Source organism: Chionomys nivalis, chromosome 3 (assembly GCF_950005125.1).
Source record: "Chionomys nivalis chromosome 3, mChiNiv1.1, whole genome shotgun sequence".
NCBI classification, from domain to species: Eukaryota; Metazoa; Chordata; class Mammalia; order Rodentia; family Cricetidae; genus Chionomys; species Chionomys nivalis.
This window is the reverse complement of record NC_080088.1, coordinates 92,749,557-92,769,419: the sequence shown is the minus strand read 5'-3', so window position 1 is coordinate 92,769,419 and position 19,863 is coordinate 92,749,557. Positions and strand designations below refer to the sequence as shown.

General features: G+C 51.7%; 1 protein-coding gene and 1 non-coding gene across 2 annotated transcripts; one reads left to right on the top strand and one right to left on the bottom strand.

Annotated features, from left to right (window-relative positions):
- Positions 1 to 7,685: 7,685 nt before the first annotated feature.
- Grifin (galectin-related inter-fiber protein) lies at positions 7,686 to 9,219 on the bottom strand. The gene is made up of 5 exons (XM_057765921.1): positions 9,101 to 9,219; positions 8,736 to 8,815; positions 8,493 to 8,652; positions 8,017 to 8,183; positions 7,686 to 7,829 (listed from the first exon to the last, which is right to left on the bottom strand). The coding sequence occupies exons 1-5, from the start codon at positions 9,110 to 9,112 to the stop codon at positions 7,814 to 7,816; spliced, it is 435 nt and encodes a 144-aa protein (XP_057621904.1). The 5' UTR covers positions 9,113 to 9,219; the 3' UTR covers positions 7,686 to 7,813.
- A 364-nt stretch (positions 9,220 to 9,583) lies between these two features.
- On the top strand, positions 9,584 to 9,691 carry LOC130872315 (small nucleolar RNA SNORA17). Its single transcript, XR_009056923.1, has one exon. It is a non-coding gene; the product is annotated as a small nucleolar RNA SNORA17 (small nucleolar RNA).
- The last annotated feature ends 10,172 nt before the right edge of the window (positions 9,692 to 19,863 follow it).

Sequence of the window (19,863 nt, the reverse complement as noted above, 5' to 3'; positions counted from 1 at the left end):
TACAGTAGGTAACTAGAGAACAGACACGTGTGTACAGTAGGTAACTAGAGAACAGACATGTATGTACAGTAGGTAACTAGAGAACAGACACGTGTGTACAGTAGGTAACTAGAGAACAGACATGTATGTATAGTAGGTAACTAGAGAACAGACATGTATGTAGGTAACTAGAGAACAGACATGTATGTATAGTAGGTAACTAGAGAACAGACATGTATGTAGGTAACTAGAGAACAGACATGTATTGGTTTGCTTTCTGTTGCCGTGATAAACACCAACCAAAGGCAACTTGGGAGAGGAATGGGTTTGTTTGGCTTCCATGTCCCGATCATATCTCAGTCCGCCAGTGAGGGGAGTCAGGGCAGGAGCTCATCCAGGGACCTGGAGGCCGAAACTGAATCAGAGCCCCTGAAGGAACGCGGCAGACTGGTTTGCTCAGCCCTTTCTCACACCGCCCAGGACCACCTGCCTGGGGGCGGCACTGCCCACAGTGACTGAACCCTCCCTCACCAATCCTTCAGTCAAGGAAACGATCCATAAATGTGTCCAACAGGCCAGTCCGACGGAGGCGGAGGCGACTCCTCAGCACAAGTCCCCTCTTCCTGAGGGACTCCCGTTTGTACCAAGCTGACAAAATCGAACAGAGATACAATGGAACCAGTGAGCTGGGTAGGGGAACGGATAGATGCGCCCGATGACTCCGGGTCTGTCTCCGAAGCACCGACTGATGCACTTGAACAGAGAAACAATGGGGGCAGGGGTGAGAGGTGAGCAGCCTGGGCCAAGGTGGAGTCCGGGTGATCATCCTCTCGGCGCAGGCTCGCAAAATGGACTGGAGTTGCCGTCATTGCTCTAGAGCCGTGGTTCTCAACCTTCCCAATGCTTTGACCACTTAACACAGCTCCTCGTGTTGTGGTGACCCCAACCACACAATTATTTTTGTCGCTACTCCATAACTGATTTTGCTACTGTTGTGACTGGTAGAGGTTGACGCAGGGATTGCGACCCACGGGTTGAGAACCTCCAGGAGCACAGTGGTTCTCTGGAGGTGATCATTTCTGTACCAGGGTGCAGTCTCACCATCACAGACTGTTTCTGGCATCTGCCCCTTCAGGCTCCTGTTGCTTGGAGATGGTTTTGATCCCTATGTATTGACCAGTCCTGGTATAATAGCACAGGCCAGAGCCTGGAATGATGCTCAAGGGGCACCTGTTCAAATATCTGGGTTTAGGCTGGTGAGATGCCTCAGCAGGTAAAGGTGCCGGCATCCAAACTTGATGGCTGGAGACATCCATCCCTGGTGCCCACAGGTGAAGGGAGGGAATGGCTCCTGCCAATTGTCCTCTGACCTCCACACATGCCCTGTGCATGCATCCACCTCGCCTCGCTACTAAATAAATAGATAAATAAATGGAAAAACGATACATCCAGATTCTTGTGACCAAGAACACATGGTTAGAAATAAAGAAAACAAGTCATGTATGGTGGCGAACGCCTGTAATCCCAGCACTCGGGAGGCAGAGGCAGGCAGATCTCTGTGAGTTTGAGGCCAGCCTGGTCTACAAGAGCTAGTTCCAGGACAGCCAGGACTACATAGTGAGACCTTGTCCCCAAAAAACCAAAAAGAGAGAAGGAGGGGAGAGAGGAACAGAGAGAGAGAGAGAGAGAGAGAGAGAGAGAGAGAGAGAGAGAGAGAGAGAGAGAGAGAGGCAGGGAAGGAGGGAGGAAGGGAAGAAGGAAAAGAAGGAAGGAAGGAAGGAAGGAAGGAAGGAAGGAAGGAAGGAAGGAAGGAAGGAAGGAAGGAAGGAAGGAAGGCACCCTGAGAATGGGAGTGGGCTACTGAGCTGAGTGAAAAGCCACGAAAACCCTAGGTGCCCAGGCACATGGATTGGATGTTTGCATGGCATCTGCCATGCCATTTTTATTATTTTACACAGATGGCGGGCTGTGCTCATGCGTGCTCTGTTAGATGAAGCTAAGCTGGGAAAGGCTCTCCAGTCTTCCTCTGGTCACTGGCTTCCTTTATAGACATCTTAGGGTTTCTTTTTCTTTATTTTTATTTGTTTGTTTGGTTTTGGTTTTTTTTTTTCAAGACAGATTCTCACTATGTAGCTCTGGCTGCCCCCGAATTCACTCTGTAGATCAGGCTGGCCTCGAACTCACAAAGATCCTCCTGCCTCTGCCTCCTGAATGCTGGGATTAAAGGTGTGCACCACTATACCTGGTGTTAATCTTAAATTTTACTTATTTATTGTATGTGTCTGTGGGGCTTCTTCCATGATGTGTGTATGGAAGTCAGAGTGCAGTCTCTGAGAACTGGTTCTCTCCGGCCATGTGGGACCCTGGGATCGAATGCACTGACCCTAGGCCAAAGCTCCGGTCCTCCTTCACTCTAGGTGGAGAGTGCCATGCTGGGGGTAGCACTACGGTCCTCCAGGACATCCCACAGTGCCTGCATGTTCCAGTTAAAATGCGACAGAACCCAGGCTCCACATGTAGCTGTAAGCATGGAGGGCAACTACTACAGAGTCTGAAGCAGGAACTCTAGGCCCTGGTGGGGCCTGGTGACCTCAGGCCTGACAGGGTGCAGATGGCCTAACCTCTGGCTGTCCAGTGGGATGAAATCAGGCATTGCTTGGTGGTCTGTGTCCACGACACTTGCTGGCCACTGTCCTTGCTCTTCCTGGCAGAATTGGTGTTTGTTTGTTGTTTGTTTTGTTTTTTTCAGGAGAGGGTTTCTCCACGTATCCCCGGCTGTCCCCTCTCTCTACAGAGTCCAGGCTGGCCTCCTCTGCGTCTGGAGTCCTGGGATTAAAGGTGTGCATCACCACCGCCCGGTTTAGCATCATGTTTAAGATCAAACTGAGCCAAGCATCCCATCCTCCCACAACTCAAGAAGCAGAAACAGGAGGACTGGACTGCTATGAGCTTGAGGCCAACTTGGGCTTTAGAATGAGACTCTGTCTCCAAATAAGCACATAAATGAGAAAACTGGGGCTCCCACCAGGTCTGTCCTGGCTCCTGCAGGGGCGACAGGCTCAGGAACGCAGCTAGACTATCCTGATAGTGGAGGAGCATTTTTTGCTTGTTTGTTTATTTGTGGTGTTTCAAGACAGGTTTCTTTGGGTTGCCTTGGCTGTCCTGGAACTCACTCTGTAGACCAGGCTGGTTTTGAACTCACAGAGATCTACTTGCTTCTGCCTCCTGAGTGCTGGGATTAAAGGCGTGCGCCACCAACACTGGCTGGAAGAACATCTTTGAAACTGGAGATAGAGAGTGAAACAAGCCTTTGCCGTCCCACCCTCTGCTGGTCAGTCTGTTACTCACAGACTTTAGGATTTGAGGAAGGGGCTAGAATATGGGGAGAAGGGACAGGAGGGTATTTCCTGTCCTGTGGAATATGGGGAGAAGGGACAGGAGGGTGTTTCCTATCCTGTGTCCCCAAAAGGATGGGATGATATGAAAAAGTTAGCCAGGCTAAAAATACAAAGGGAAGTGCAGAGAAAGCCGATGCAAAGGTCCTGGGGCACAGCTGGGGCCAGTGTCTGGGGTGGAAAGGAGGTGCCACCCTGGAAAGAGAGGAAGCCAGAGCCACAAAGCCTCGGGAGAAAGGCACTGAGTACCTTCCCATTGCTTGCACGTGTGCGTGTCTGTGTGCATCTCACAATAAACGCTCCTAGAGTCCCGTGGCCCTGGACAGGAGAGGACTCTAGCTCGTTCAATGCTTGATGCTTTCCTCCAGGGAAGTCTCCATTCGCTCTTTCATTCAACACATATTCCCAGAGTTCAGTGGAGCTGGGTTGCAGCCGCGCTTAGACCTGGCCTCTGACCTCTGGACAAGGGTGGCACTTGGGGAAAACCCAGACTGCAAGAGCTGAATGGAGACCAGCGAAGGCTTCCTGGGTGTGGTGTCATCCAGCCAAGGAAACAAGTTGCTCAGCTGACCTAGCTGCAGTGCTGGGCCCGTGCTGTGCACGGAGGACAGTGAGAACTATAGCAGATGTGATAGCAAGGCTCGCAGCAGGGTGCTCTGGGACCCCAGCTCCTTGCACCCCATTCTAAAGGCCTCCCTCCCTTGTAGTGGGATCTGTCCTCCCATAATGGTCTATGCACAGTTAACTGAAGACCAAGGTGGAGGCATAGAGAGGAGTGTACATGCACGTAGACATGTGTGCATGGATGTGTCTGCGCATGTGCACGGGGGGGTGTGCATGCATGTGGGTGTTCTTACACAGATGAGTGTACTCATTCACACAGGTTCATTGAGCAAAGACAGGTTTGAGTGTGCACATAACCGGCTCTTAATTTCTTCGCTAACACACTCTCTCACTTCTGAGCAACCTCGAGCACAGGTCACCTAACCTCTCTTGCTAAGTCTTTTTTTTTAATATTTATTTATTTATTTGTTATGTATACAATATTCTGTCTGTGTGTATCAGAAGAGGGCGCCAGACCTCATTACAGATGGTTGTGAGCCACCATGTGGTTGCCGGGAATTGAACTCAGGACCTTTGGAAGAGCAGGCAATGCTCTTAACCACTAAGCCATCTCTCCAGCCCCTTGCTAAGTCTTTGGGGACCCCGTGGACCTGTGTCAGGCTGTCCTGCTGTGAACCTGTCAGATACAAGCCTGGCACCTTCTGCAGCTTTTCCACGCTTGCACTATGTAATGCTGATGAAGAGGCGGTGCTTTGCTCTGTGGGGAAACTGAGGTTCAGAGACATTGAGTAAGAAGCCAGCTCAGGCTATGAGGTGAGAGCCTGGGACTGCAAGCAGGCACCCACCTTGAGAGGCGCTCAGAGTCCTAGGACCCAGGCAACCTGAGGGGGTCACATACGTGGCCCCTCCTTCCACCCTCTCCACACTCTACCAAAGCCAAAGCCTGCCCAAGAAAGACACATTGTGGACAGCCCCCAGCCCCTTGGGGCTGACACAAAGGCCAGAGCTCCTAAGGGGAGGCAGGAAGGGGGCCCAGGCCAGCTGGGCCAGGACACAGGCTAGGGAAATGAGCAGAGACAGGAAACCTCACAGCTGGAGTCTGGGCCGCCATTGTTTCACCTGGGGGTCGGCGCCAGCAGCTCTGTAAACCCTGCTCAGCTGTAGACCCAGGTGCCTCCCTGGCTCCTGTTGGCTTCCTGCTCCTAGCCTCAGTTTCCCCACTATACGTCCTAGACAGCACTTGAGTGCAGCTCTTTCACTCAGCACATCTCCTGAATTGACACGGTTAAGCTTCAGGGCACCCTGTGGGTCATGGGCTCTTCCGCCTTACTGTGACAGAGATCCAGGGCTTCCCCCGTAGGGTGAAGTGGAGCTCCGACTCAACCTGGGCTACCATTCCAAAGTCCAGGGCTTCCCTTCCTGCTCCCTGCCTGGGTCAGCACTGTCCAATACTTTCTTCACACGAACTCACCTAAGATCCCATTTCCACCCAGTGTCTTCTGGTACTGGGGTTAGACCCTGGGGCAGAGTTGGGCTCAGGGTGTTCCCAGGTGGAGAGGAAGTGTGGACAGATGGGTAGATAGGTAGGTAGACAGACAGACAGACAGGTCAATAGACAAGCATAAAATAGACTATAGATTGCTGGACAGTGGCAGCGGATGCCTTTAATCCTAGCACTCAGGGAGGCACAGGCAGACAGATCTATGAGTTCAAGGCCAGCCTGGTCTACAGAGCAATTTCCAAGACAGTCAGGGCTACACAGGGAGACCTGGCTCAAAACACCGCCTCCACCCATCCCCCAAAACATAAATAGGAAGATGACTGATACAGACAATAGGAATAGATGTTAAATAATAGATGATAAATTTTTTAAATGCTGCAAGATTCCTGGCGGCCCACAGAGCAGCTAGTCCCAGGCAGAGACGGCTGCTGGACCCCAGAGCTGGTCCTGGATGGGCTGGTGCATGGCGGGCAGGCTGGTCCCAGCAAGGCAGGTGGGTGTGAGCAGGCAGCAGGTAGAAGGCACATGGGCAGACACATTATACAGAATAAAATTGGATATTTATTACTTAGAGAAAAGAGAAGGGGGGAAGAAGGAGAAGAAAAAGGAGAGAGACAGAGAAAGGGAATGGGAGAGAGGAAATGTGCACGTGCCAAGAGGGACAGTGAGAATCTAAGATGGCGAGAGGAGGGCAGGGGTCACGGGGAGTGGGCATGGCTTGTCTCTTAAAGAGACAAAAACCATAACAATAAATACATAATAGAAAGATATATGATAAATTATAGCTAGCTAATAAGATTTACAAATATAGATGATACAGCTATAGAGAGAAATAGCAGATGGATAGATGACAGACAGATATTTAAAGAGAATGAAGAACAATAATAATCTGGGGGATGACTCAGTGGTAAGAGCACTTGCTCTACAAGCATGAAGACCTGTGTTCAAATCCCGGCACCGCTGTAAAGCCTTGTCCATGGCTGTACATGCCTGTAACCCCAGCACTGCAGGACAGAGACGATGGATCTCTAGAGCTCTCAGGCCAGGCAGCCTAGCCGAATAGCGAGCTTCCAGTCCAGGGAGAGACCCTTTCTCAGAGCAATAAGGCAGAAATGGCAGATAGAGGGCTGGAGAGATGGCTCAGAGGTTAAGAGCACCACCTGCTCTTCCAGAGGTCCTGAGTTCAATTCCCAGCAACCACATGGTGGCTCACAACCATCTGTAATGAGATCTGGCGCCCTCCTCTGGCATGTGGGCATATAGGGAGGCAGAATGTTGTATACATAATAAATAAATCTTTTTAAAAAAAAAAAAAAGAAAAAGAAATGGCAGATAGACATGGGTCCTGCTCTGGCCTCCTTATGCACACACTCAGGGGTGTGCACCTACACATGTGCCATACACACGTGTGTGCATGTACATATATATATATATATATATATATCTGTGTAACAATATACATAATAGATAACTGGGTATATAGATTGGTAATTGGGCAGGTAAGAGATGAGCAGAGGACAATATTATGCTAGCATCTTAAAATTAATTCACATTGTGGAAGACACCAGGACTCCTGGCATAGTGAGCCCCAGAAACCCCTTTGCCAGCCCCTGGGAGCTCTTGGGCTGTGACTGAGGGCTTGGCCCTTCTCAGGCAGGCGTGGGCTTTCCAGGGCAGCTTGGAAAGAGGATACGTGGAAAGTGCGGAGCCTGGAGGCTTGGAGGCTGGTTCCTGTCCATGGCCCTCAGGGTCCTCCCTTCCTCCCACTACTCTATGCCTGGCTCTCTCTCTCTCTCTCTCTCTCTCTCTCTCTCTCTCTCTCTCTCACACACACACACACACACACACACACACATACACACACAGAAGGCGACAGGGACGGGAGCACGTCCTCCTTCCAGGTGGGACGTGCGGAAACAGGACGGACTCCAAAGGGAAGCAGGGGGAGGAGGAAGCTTCCAGGAAGCCTGAGGGCCTCTGAAGTGATGTCTTCACTGGGTCAGACAGAGCCCTGTGCCAACTCTCCCAACGTGTGTTCAAGACCCCGCCCAGAGTCTCCTTTCTACCCTGAGTGTCAGAGGTTTTCCTCTGAAGTCCAACCCCAGATTCCAGGGTCTTAGGGACAATGGGTGGGGGGGGAGGAGGCTGGGCAGTGCCTGAAGAGGCATTGGTCTCAGGCAGCCCACTGCCCTGGCAAGCCCCGCCCCATGTCCCCACCTTCACAGCAGCCAGCTCTGTAACCTGCTTATATTTTATTGAAGGTAAAGCTGAGACATTCACACCAAACCTCAGCTCCCCTGCAGCCAGAGGGCATGGCTTCAGGTGGCAGAGGACACGGGGTGGCCAAGGCTGGCTCTTGGAGGCTGTGGTCCGCTCAATAGCCCCCATCCCTGCAAGAGTCCAAGGTTCTGATCTTAACTTCCTCTGCTCACTCTGACCAGATGTGGATGACTGGGGGTGAGTGTGGGGGACAGATGTGGAAGGCCAAGAGAGGGTGGCATACTGTGACCACCCAGGGTGCGGACGAATAGGAGTCCCCTTGATGAGGTGTATGGGAGGGTAGGGTGGGCACATTACCCCCAGCTCAGGCTCCGTTTGGCCAGCTCCACCTGGGCCAGTGGATGGTCGCTGAGCACCCGCACTCTGGTGATGGCGGCCAGTGGTCGGTGGCGATGTGGGAACTGGAGGACCTTGTGTTCCTGGGCGTAGATGTGGAAGTGTTCTGTATCTGCGCTCACCTCCATCTGCAGGGGTCGGGGAGGAGAGCAGGGGTGACCCCAGGCCCCAGCCCCAGAGACCCGACTACTTGGCAAAGCACAGTATGGTCTACCTGAGTTCGCAGGTGGGGACCCCACTTTTCTCCAAGACAGGAAGTTTGGCAGCCAAAGAGAAGCATCCCAGTGAATAAATAGGGAAACTGAGGAAAGGAAGGCCACCCAGGCCCAGCAGGGAGGCCATTGCACCAACCCACATAAATATCCACCACAGTCCTCTTCTCCATTGGCTTTGGGTACCCCATCCCCACCTCTCCTTCCTCCCACAGGCCCCATCACCTCAAAGGGATTTCCCAGGGTCAGTGGGAAAGCGCTGGACACCTCCTCCTGTCCCCAGCGTCCTCCCTGGAAGGCGTTGCCCACCACCGTGGCGCTGGAAAATCGGGGTTTGACATGGAAGGCGATGTCTCCCGCATCAGTTAGGAAGTTGATCTCAAACCTGTGGGCGAGGAGCAAGCTCAGGGTCAGCAGTGTGGCTGGAGGGTCCCTACCATGGCCCCAGGAAGGGAGGAAGGCGCTTACTTGTCCTCTCCAGCATCTGCATGTCCCTGTACTGTCAGGCTCCAGCCCGGGGCCAGGCCTCCTGCACAGAAGGCTTCAAACTGCAGGCAAAGCACAGGGAACAGAACCCCATGGGCTGCAGCCTCCACCCGACTCTAAGTGTACTGTTTATTCAGGGTTACTCACTCCCACCCAGCCCAAGGCCTTCACCTCGATGTTGCTCTGGGTGGGGTGGTCCAGAAACCCTACCCCCATAGTTTCTCTACTTGGGATCTAAAGAGAAGACATAGATGTTCCCCGGGTTCCCCAGGTGGCCTGCTGGATGCCCCCATCCTTTCTTCTCCAGCACATGAAACCGTGTACGCACGGCAGCGGATCTTACCTACCTGCAATGCCATTGCCCTCAGTCACTGAGGAGGATCAGACAGCTAGGGATATAGCAGAACCCGCTGGGGCGGGGCACAGGAGCCCCACCTCCGGAGGCCTTGTCTGGGTCACATGAGCCTCTGTGCCCCATTTTCCCTCCCTGGTCAGGCTACCCCTGCTGGAGAGGGAGCTGGAAATGACTTAGTAGCAGAGCTCTTGCCCTGGGTTTGTCTTCAGCAGGGTCTCTGGGTCCTCTCACACACTTCCTCAGGTCTGTCTGGCTCGGCCACCGTGACTTTTCTGGGTCTTATACACGTCCGGGGACATAGCGCCCATCTCTGTAGGAAGGGTATGACCCCTGCAGTACACCAGAGCCCCAGACTGGCCCGTCTGTCTCAAAGGGTGAGAGAGACATGCTGTCCTATGGAACCCTGGCTGGCCTTAGGGGCTCTGTCCGACCATCCATCCACTGTCCACCATGCTGGGACTGTGTTCCCCCTCCCAATCCCCCCCTTGGGGTTGCCCTGTGCTGTGGCTCAGTGGCCTCAAGGGGATGAATAGGGGATTAGGCTGGGCTCTGCTCAGCACATTCCAGTCCCCAGTCTACAGATGGGGAGGTCCTTTCCCACACCCCCACGCCCCTCCTGGCCAGCTGCCTCTTAGGCTGAGCCAATAAGAAGGGTCCACTGGGGCCCTCGAGGCCACTTCAAGGACAGAGGAGAGAAGCCCAAGTCTGTGGGGGCGGCTGTGGGGGCCTGTGGGACTCTCCAAGGATGGAAGCCGTACCAGAGTGTAGCTAGACTCGGGACTACGTCCTGCAGATGAGTGTGTCCTGCAGATGAGTGTGTGATGACCTCGCCTCCCTTTCCTCCTGTCCCCATGGGTCCTTTCTACCACCATTCTCCTCTCGCTTGCTTTGCCACTTCTGAGGCGCCGCTGCATGGACACTGTCTGGCAGGGAGTGATGGGTATCAAGGCCAGACACTGAGATGCCTCACCAGCTGGGCAGTGCAGCAACCTAGTATTTCTCAGCTGTAGGGAAGGGGGCAGGACTGGCTGTGCCTGCAGGGGGCAGCCAAGGGCAACAGACCCTCCACAGGGTGAGCCTGCAGGGCCTGCCCTGTCCATCTCTTCTCCCCCCTCCCCGCCCCCCCCCACCAGCCCCCTTCACCTGGCTAACCGCTGTGAGTAGACCCCACACACTCACCTCCCCAGAGGAACGTGGATCTGAGTTTGACGCCCAGCACCCAGGCAAAAAACACAGAACACAGTGAGTGGCCTGGGCTTGTAATCTCAGCACCAGAGAGACAGAGATCAGAGGATTCTGGAGTTCTCTAGCCAGACAGGAGGCCCAGATCAGTCGGGAAGCCCCAGTGAGAGACTCTCAAAAAGCTTACACTCAACACCCCTGGACTACAGGGCCTAGTGGGAGGTTACAGGCCAGTTTCATGGTCTCCCCGTTTTCCTGTCTTCTGTGTAGTGGTGCTGAGACGAGATGTCCATCTTAAATTCTCCGGACTTGCAAGGCGGTGCTGGTCAGGGCTCAGGGCTCACTGCTGGGGAAGAGCCCACAGCCAGGAGTGCGGAACATATTCTAACTCTGGCCATGCTACCTTGAGTCAGGGGCCCCTTGGCTTCTGGGCTTCACACTGGGCTTTCCAGTTCTAGCCTCCCCCACTGTGCCTGTCCACTTGGTGAAGAAAGGTGAGCAAAGACAGATGCAGCTGGACAGTGGAGTTGGATCAGTCATCCTACCTCCATTATTTCTAGGAGGAGACCACTGATGCTGGCACCTTGTTCTCAGGGTCTGGCTGCCTAGAGGCCCGAGTTAGGAACCACCAAGGGGAGGCCTGGGCATGGTGAGGGACCCAGGCCTGTTGGACAGGAGGTCCACGTGTTGCTGCCTCGGGTAGGGAGGCCAAAGGGCTTGCTTCCAGCTGTCTCGTTCCTTTGTGAGCCTCAACCTCCCTTCCAGCGGTTCCCTAATGCGGTCTGGGCTGTAGAAGAGCTGGACGACTGTTGCCCAGTCTCCAGAGCTCTGTAGACCCTGGGAACCCCAGGCAACTCTGAGGAGATCAGCTTTGTGCCCGTATCTGGGTTCCACCCCATGTTGTTATGCAGGTCTGTGTTGGGAACCCTCTGAGTGGCTGGGACCTGTGGCCAGCAGACTCTGCGCAGGAGGGTTTGACAGCTCCCAATGACCTAGGCAGTTACAGCCCAGGGGACAGAATGGACCAAGGAGAGACTTGTGATGCACCGTGGCCTCACGCTAATGCCAGAGAGTCCAGATCCTTCTCTGGCTGCCTCCGCCCTGGTCTGGTTGCTCTTGTGAGGTCGGATGCTGCGGTGGGCAGTGCTCCTCTGTGACATGCTGTCCAGTGGGGCCAGCTGCCAGGTCAGGTGGTTCTGAGAATAACAGACCTGATATTTAGGTACCACCCAACCTCCTACTTCCACCCGGATGTGCGGTTTTGCCTGGAGCTGCTGACTTTGAAGGTTCTGAAGCAGGAGCAGAGCTCCACCCAGGATAGGGGAGAGGTGGCCACCTTGACCAGACCCTGCCCAGTGCACGAAGCCAACTCTCCTCTTCTACTCCTCCATCCGTTCTTCTCGCCTCCTTTCTGTCTTCCTCTTCCTCCCCTTCTCCACCCTCGCCTTCTCATCATGCTTTCTTTTTTCTTTTGTTCATTTGTTTTTTTAAGAATGCCCCTATAGGGAGCTGGAGAGATGCCTCAGCGGTTAAGGCATCTGGCTGCTCTTGCAGAGGACCAGACTCAATTCCCAGAACCCACATGGCAGCTCACAACTGTCTGTAACTCCAATTCCAGGGCATCTGACACCCTCATACAGACACATATGCAAACACCAATGCACATAAAATTAAAAATAAATTTTAAAAAAAGAATGTCCCTATGTAGCCCAGGCTGGCCTCCAAGTTTCCATCCTCCTGTTTCAACCTCCTCAGCTGAGTTATGGATCTGTGCCCCTCCAACCAGGTTGTTGTTAAGGAAGGATCACTATGCATAGCCCAGGCTTGCTCTCTGTGAGGTACCTGCTGGGCAGTTTACGTAGATGACGGCCTTTAGGGTTGGTTCTGAAATTCATAGTCTTGCAAAGGTATAAGCATAGACCCACAGCTAGGCCAACCATGTGAAGCCACCCATGTGCCTGAGTCCCCACCCTAAACACAGTGCTGGACTATCCCCCAGAAGTATAGCTCCTCATGGGATGGGGCGGTCTATCAGGGTTGACTTCCAGGAGGAGGAGTCACTGAGGGTGGGTATTGTAGAATGAACAGGAGTTAGAGGGTGGGGGGAAGGTGTCAAACCAACAACAGTCTGAGTGTGGTGACCCAGAACTGTAATCTGAGCACACAGGAGGCGGAGGCAGGATTGAAAGTTGGAGGACAGCCTGGGCTACTGAGTGACACCCTTTCTCAGAAAAGGGACAACCAGAAAAACAAGAGGAAGAGGGAATAAGAAAAAGCCAGGCGTAGCAGTGCATGCCTTTAGTCCCAGAACTAGAGAGACAGAGGCAGGCGGATCTCTATGGGTTTGAGACCAGCCCAGTCTACATAGGGGTTCTGGTATGTATAGGGTCAGTATGTATATCTCAAGAGAAAAAGGAAAATAAATAAATAAAAAGAAGAGGTGAACTGTTGGGAAGACTTCCTGGAGGAGATGGCGTTATAGCTGACCGCAAGGGTTTCCCATAATGAGACCAGGATATGAAAAGACCCTGGGGAGGGCAGAATGAAGAAGAATCCCTTTTCTTGGCTATACCTGTCAGATTCTGGGCCAAACTCATCAATAATCCATTAACTTCGCAATCATCAAAGAGTGTTCACATCTGTCCACAGCACTGCTGGACTAGAACCTTCCTTTCCCTTCATGGATGAAGAAATAGGCCACTGCTGGGCCATGTGAGAGGTTTCCCTGGTGGCATGTTGATATGAACAACCTCCAGGGGGCAGTAAGGAGCCAAGTCAAAGGAAGACGCCCAAATGTCCAAGTCAGTTATGGCACAAGGCAGGAGAGGATGGTGATGGAGGCCGGGGTTGGAGGAGGGAGTCCCTCTCAACCATCCAAAGCACAAGAGTTGGGCTGTGAAAAATAATTCATCCAATGCTAACAGTGAATGAGCCGTAGGTGCGGCCATCTTTGAGGTCTACCCCCTGGGTATGGCATACAGAGAGTTGCCCAGAACACAGATACAAGAGTAGAAGATAGGTTAGGGCCAGCTGGGCAGGCAGGGCATGCCCGCCCTCTAACATCTGACCTGGAGGGAGCCAGATATTTTCTCCAGATGCATGCCGGGCTCCAGGGACACCGCAGGCTGCCAGGGCTATAAACAGACCTGGGGACTGGATTGGAGGAAGGAAGAGCTGCAAATACAATCAGAGACAAGCGTCTGGAGGATCCCTTTCATGTTGTCCTAAAGATGCAGGTACGGGAATTCTAAGAACCGGTCCAGAACCGGGAGGGACAGAGGACACAGGTCACCAGAGGGAAGGATTGTTTTATTTTAAAGATTTATTTTAATGTGTGTGTGCGTGCACGCATACATGAGCATGTGTGTGTGTGTGTGTGTGCATGCACAAGAGCATGCATGCTTGCTTAGGCCAGAGGATGATGTCAGTCAGGTGTCTTCTGTCACTTGCAGCCTTATTCCTTTGAGACAGGGTCTCTAACTGACCCCAGGGCTAGGATGGTGGCCCCAGGCCTCAGTGACACTCTGGTCTCCACTCCCCACAGCACCAGAATTACAGGTAAGCACAGCCATGCCCAGCTTTCTTTCTTTCTTTCTTTCTTTCTTTCTTTCTTTCTTTCTTTCTTTCTTTCTTTCTTTCTTCCTTCCTTCCTTCCTTCCTTCCTCCCTCCCTCCCTCCCTCCCTCCCTCTCCCTCCCTCCCTCCCTCCCTCCCTCCCTCCCTCCCTCCCTCCCTCCTTCCTTCTTTCCTTCATTACTGAATGTGAATAATGGAAATTCAGATTGTTGAGTGCAAAGGTCTCTCTCTCTCTCTCTCACACACACACACACACTGTCTCATACAGCCTTGCCAGGTCATTTATAGGGCACCGACTGCATTCGTGCATGAGTAGACATTGGGATAACATGGCCAATTGTCTATGTTCATGTGGCTTGTATTGCAAAGAGAGACTGACAAAATGTATCCATAAGGCATCTAGAATGTTCCATGGAGATGTGAGAGTATAACACATCTTAGATTCTGAAATCAGGACAAAAATTTGCAAGTTTATATCAATAATCTCTTCCTTTCTTCCTTTGGAGACAGAATCATACATAGCCCAGGCTGCCCTCAAACTCACAATAGCTGAGGGCAACCTTGCTCTCCTGGTCCTCCTTCCTTCACCTCCCGAGTGCTGGAATCACAGGTGTGCACCTCCCTGCCTGGCTCATGTGGTGTTGGGGATGGATCCCAGGGCTTCATGCATGCCAGGAAAGGACAGTGTGCCACATGGCCAGCCCTCTCCTCCCTTTTTTGAGACAAGGTTGGTCTCATTCTTCAGCCCAAGCTAGTTCTCTGATATCCTCCTGCCTCAGTCTCTGGAGTGCTGAGATCACAGTCATGTATCACTAGGCCTGACTGATCACCACACCTGAGAATCAGCAGTTCAAGGCCAGCTTCAGCTACGTGTAACCTTGTCTCAAAAACAAAGGAAAGCCGTGCAGTGATGGCACACGCCATTAATCCCAGCACTCGGGAGGCAGAGGCAGGCGGATCTCTGTGAGTTCGAGACTAGCCTGGTCTACAAGAGCTAGTTCCAGGACAGGCTCCAAAACCACAGAGAAACCCTGTCTCGAAAAAACAAAACAAAACAAAACAAAAAAAAAAACAAAGGAAAATTTAAAAAAAATTCTTTCAAACATGAAAACCTTACTGGGTGGTGGTGGCGCACGCCTTTAATCCCCACATTCGGGAGGCAGAGTCAGGCGGATCTCTGTGACTCTGAGGCCAGCCTAGTCTACAAAAGAAAGTTCCAGGACAGCTAGGGCTGTTACACAGAGAAACCCTATCTCAAAAAACAAAAACAAACAAATAAAAATATGGAAGCCTCAAAAACAAGAAAGACCAAAAAGCATAAAGAAGGGGACATTGAGGATGGTAAGAGCTGGGGATGGGATAGGAAGTGAGTTTGATGGGAAGGTAGGCGAGATCAGCCCATGACACATGCATGAACGGAAATGTCCCAGTAACACCCACGGATTTGTGCAGTTACTATCTTCCGGTAATTATCTCAGTAATGATCTTTATATTGATGACATGTTTAAATGGTAAGTTTTGACATACTGCATTAGGCGAAGTATATAATTAAAATCTATCCTGTGCACTTACAAAATGTTGGGGGAGGAAGCTAGAGAGATGGCTCAGTGGTTTAGAGCCCTGGCTGCTCTTGCAGAGGACTCTAGCACAGATCCCGGCACCCGCATGACAGTTCACAACTGTCTGTAACTCCGGCTCCAGGGGATCCGATGCCCTCATCTGGTCTCTGCAGGTACCGCGCATGCACATGGTGACCAGACAAAATGCTTATGCATGTAAAATAAAATAAAAAAATATTTAAAAATTTTTAAGTGTGTGTTCATGGATGTGTGGTATATACATGTGTGTGTGTCCATGTCTGAAGTTGCCCATGTCGGGTGACTTCCTTTGTCACTTTCTGCCTTCCTCGTGCTTTTGTTTTTGAGGCAGGGAATCTCACTGAAACTGAAGCTCACCAATTGGCTAACACGGTGAGCTGGGGAGCTTCGGGGTTCTGCCCATCCCCACCCCAGCACTGAGGTTACAGGTGTGTCGTGCTGGCTTTTAGAGGGGCACTGGGGAATCGAACTCAGGCACTCATGCTTGCACGACAAGCACTTTGCCCACCGGGGTGTCTCTCTTGCACTTGCAGATCTTTTTTTTTTTTTAAACATTAGAAAAAAATGTACGTGACGGTTGTAACAGTTCACATCCTCAGTTCCTGCAGTTGGGAGACAGAGGCAGGGCAGACTTTGAGGTCCGTGTCTATCTAGGTTATACAGTCGTATTTAAGACAAACAAAAGAAATGGGATTGAGGGTGTGGTTTGGTTGGTAGACAGCTTGGAAGTCTAACAGAGTGAAACCTAACAAGGCTAAAGCCCTGAGTCCCATTCCCGAAACTGCATAAATTGGGCCTGATTGGGGCTCACCCATCCTTCCTGTACTCGGGAGGTAGAGGCAGGAAGACTTGAAGGTCAAGGTCATCCTTGGCTATGTAGCAAGTTGGAAGTCAGCCTAGGTTACATGAGATCCTGTCTCAAAAAATAAAATGTAACAAAAAGATAAAGGGAAAGAAAATAAATTTTATATTGGACCCGTGGTTGGGAATGAGCCCTTCCCTGGAATCCTTAGGGACAGGCTCTGGCCACTGCCTGAGCCTCTGTCACCAGGAAGTCTGGGCTGTGTCCCTGAACCACACTCCCCTCAGCCTCAGGCAGCACAGCCTGCCTGCTTAGGCAACAGCAGAGTCCACTGGCTTCCAAAGTGCCTCATCCCGCCAAGGCGCTTGGGAAAGACCCAGGGGAGCCACCAACACTCCCAAAATAACCTCACGCCAGTTCCAGGACATCTGTGGGATGGGGAGGAGCTATGGGCCCCCACGGGACACTGAAGAGGCGGGAAGAGCTGGAAATGGGGACAGGAGGGCAGACCCGGAGACAAAGAGGAAGCAACAGAGAGAAAAAAGTAGACATGGTAGGGCCTGGTGTCAGCAGTTTGTCCTCCCAGCTCTATGGGAAGCTGAAGCAAGAGCATCATGAGTTCAGTGCCAGCCTGGGCAACTTATGGTAAGACTCGGTCTCGATATTAAGAATAAACAGAGAGCAGGGAGGTGGTGGCGCACATCTTTAATCCCAGCACTTGGGAGGCAGAGACAGGTGGATCTCTGTGAGTTCGAGACCAACCTGGTCTATAGAGCAAGATCCAGGACAGGCTCCAAAACCACAGAGAAACCCTGTCTTGAAATAAAACAAAGACAACAAAAAAGAAAGAATAAACTGCGGGCCAAGGATGAAGGCCTGTGGAAGATGTCTCCCTGGTACGCAGGAGTCCTTAGGTTCAATCCTAAGAAGGGAGGAAGAAGAGAGAAGAAAAGCAATACTGACGGATAGGTAGAAACACTTGAGGAAGGAACACTTCAGGTAAAAACGGAAGAGAACAGAAGGCACCAGTAAGTTTCCTTCCCAAGTTGGGCAGCCCCCGCGAACTCTTTCCTCAAAAGGGAAACTGAGGCCCAGATAGACTTAGGAGAGTTGCCAGAGGAACTTCACCCCGTAGAAAGAGAAAAGTCCCTTTGCCTCGTGCCCTTCACACTTGTCCACCCAGCTGGCTGCAGATTCTGCCTCGGGTCCCCAAGGGGGTTGAGAAATGTCCTCTAAGTGGCCAGCCCTGGATGAAGCTTGTGGAATTTCCCCAGCTTCAGGGGCCAGAGGCCAGTGGATAGCTGAGACTGGCTTGTAGCTAGGAGGTTGAGCTAGGGTGGAAACTGAGTCAGGCGTAGGAAGACGCTGGCACTGAGGGGCATGGGTGTCTAGGAAGCAGGAACTGAAGGGAGCGTCTTGTAGTTTGCCGAGAGAGGATCTCTCTCTTTTTATTATTTATTTATCTACTTATTTTCTGTGCATTGGTGTTTTGCCTGCATGTATGTCTGCATGCGCTGCATGAGGGTGTCAGATCTTGGAGTCACACACAGTTGTGAGCTGCCATGTGGGTGCTGGGAATTGAACCCAGGTCCTTTGGAAGAACAGCCAGTGCTCTTAACTGCTGAGCCATCCACCCCCCACCCTGAAAGAGGGTCTCATGTAGCCAAGGCTGGCCAGGAATTCACCACGTAGCTGAGGATGACCTTGAACTTCCGATCCTACTGTCTCTACCTCCCAAGTGATGGGATCATAGACACTGGCCACAACACCCTCTTTATGAGGTTCTGAGATGGAATTCAGGGCTTCTTGCATGCTAGGCAAGCCCTCCATCAGCTAAGTTACATCCCCATAACCTGAGGGGTGCCCTTTTGAGCTAAAGGGTTTTTTTTTCCTGTTTTTTGTTGCTTTTTTGTTTTGTTTGTTTGTTTTTTCGAGACAGAGTTTTCCTGTAGCTTTGGAGCCTGTCCTGGAAACCAGTTCTTGTAGAACAGGCTAGCCTCGAACTCAAAGAGAGATCCGCCTGCATCTTCCTCCACCTAGCTTTTTTGGGAGGGGGCTAAGATTATTGTTTTATGAATACAGCGTTCTGCCTGTACATATGTCTGCAGGCCAGAAGAGGGCGCCAGATCTCATTACTAGATGGCAGTCAGCCACCATATGGTTGCTGGGAATTGAACTCGGGACCTCTGGAAGAGCAGCCAGTGTTCCTAATCTCTGAGTCATCTCTCCAGTCCTGGATTTTTGTTTTTTAGGAGCCCCTACTCTAGGTCCAAGCCTGAGTCACCATTTAGTCATTCAGTAAAATTTATGAAACACACCTTGTAGACTAAAATCTAGTGGGAGGGTTCACAATGGACAGGGAGGAGTGGTAGGTGACAGAAGCGTAGAGTGAGCTGATGGTTGCACGTGTTCATGGGGTGATGGGTAGGGCTAGCACTGAGAGGTCAGATAAGAGAAGGTCTGCAGTCTGCATGGGTCAGGGTCAGGGCGGGGGCCCATGGTCTCCCGAGCCCCCTCTAAGGGAGGCTGTCCTTTCTTTCAGAGAGAAGGGTAGCATGAAATGATCACGGCTGGTGCTTCACACACACCAGCAACTCTGCTGTGTTTGTGGCAGTGCAAATGTCACAGCACAGTTGATTGTCAGGAGAGAAATGAGCACTGGGGCCTGGAAGTGCGGCCCAGTGGTTAGAGCGCTATCTTCGTATGCACCAGGCTCCAGGTCCACTCCCCAGCAACACGCAAACCAAGTGTGGCAGTATATGTTTATAATCCCAGCATTTGGGAGGTGGAGGCAGATGCATCAGTTCGGTCTTCCTTGAACAAGGCAAGGAAGGATGTTGGGAAGGGGGAGAAAGAGGCTGGGATGTAGCTCAGTTGATAGACTACCTGTCTAATATGCATTAGGCCCTGAGTCCCACCCACATACCTGAAACCCCATAGAAAGAAAGGAAGGAAGGAAGGCTGGCAAGCTGGAGAGATGGTTCAGTAGTTCTGAGCTCTTGTTGTTCTTGCAGAAGACCCAAGTTTGGTTCCCAGAACCCACTAGCAACCACTGGTAACTTCGACTTCAAGGAGTCTGATGCCCTCTTCTGTCTTCTGCAGGTGCCTGTATTGTTACATATGTACATGTCACCATTGATACACACACAAATAAAAATAAAAATAAAATGAATCTGGTTTATTTTACAGAGAGAAAGAAAAATGGAAGGAGGGAGGGAGAGAGAGAAGGAAGGAAGAATTGAGACATGCACACAACTTAAGCAGCAGACAAAGGGTCTTCATAGACTAAGTTCAAGGGAAAGACAACACGAACTTAAGGTGTCCCAGCTGCTGAACACACGGATGCAGGATCCTCACGGGACAAGTCCCCAAGGTGCTTCATGGTCAGAGGATGGTCAAAGTAGGTTGGACACAGATCCCAGGGTCACTTTGGAGGGACAGGAATGTGAGGAGGAGGAACAGAACAAGTTGGGAGTTTGTGGAAGTAATTGCCTAGGAGAAGTTGGGTAAGGGATCCAGACACAGGGCCTGAGCTGCACCTGGGGCTTGAGAAGGGCGTGCTCCCCCATTTGCCCCATTCCTCCTCCTGTCTTTTCCT

Excerpts from the sequence above, each read along its gene's own strand:
- Grifin (XM_057765921.1), bottom strand. Across the intron at positions 8,653-8,735 it reads GCAGATGCTGGAGAGGACAA|GTTTGAGATCAACTTCCTAA; the intron begins GTAAGCGCCTTC and ends CCTCGCCCACAG. Across the intron at positions 8,184-8,492 it reads CCCTGGGAAATCCCTTTGAG|ATGGAGGTGAGCGCAGATAC; the intron begins GTGATGGGGCCT and ends CGACCCCTGCAG.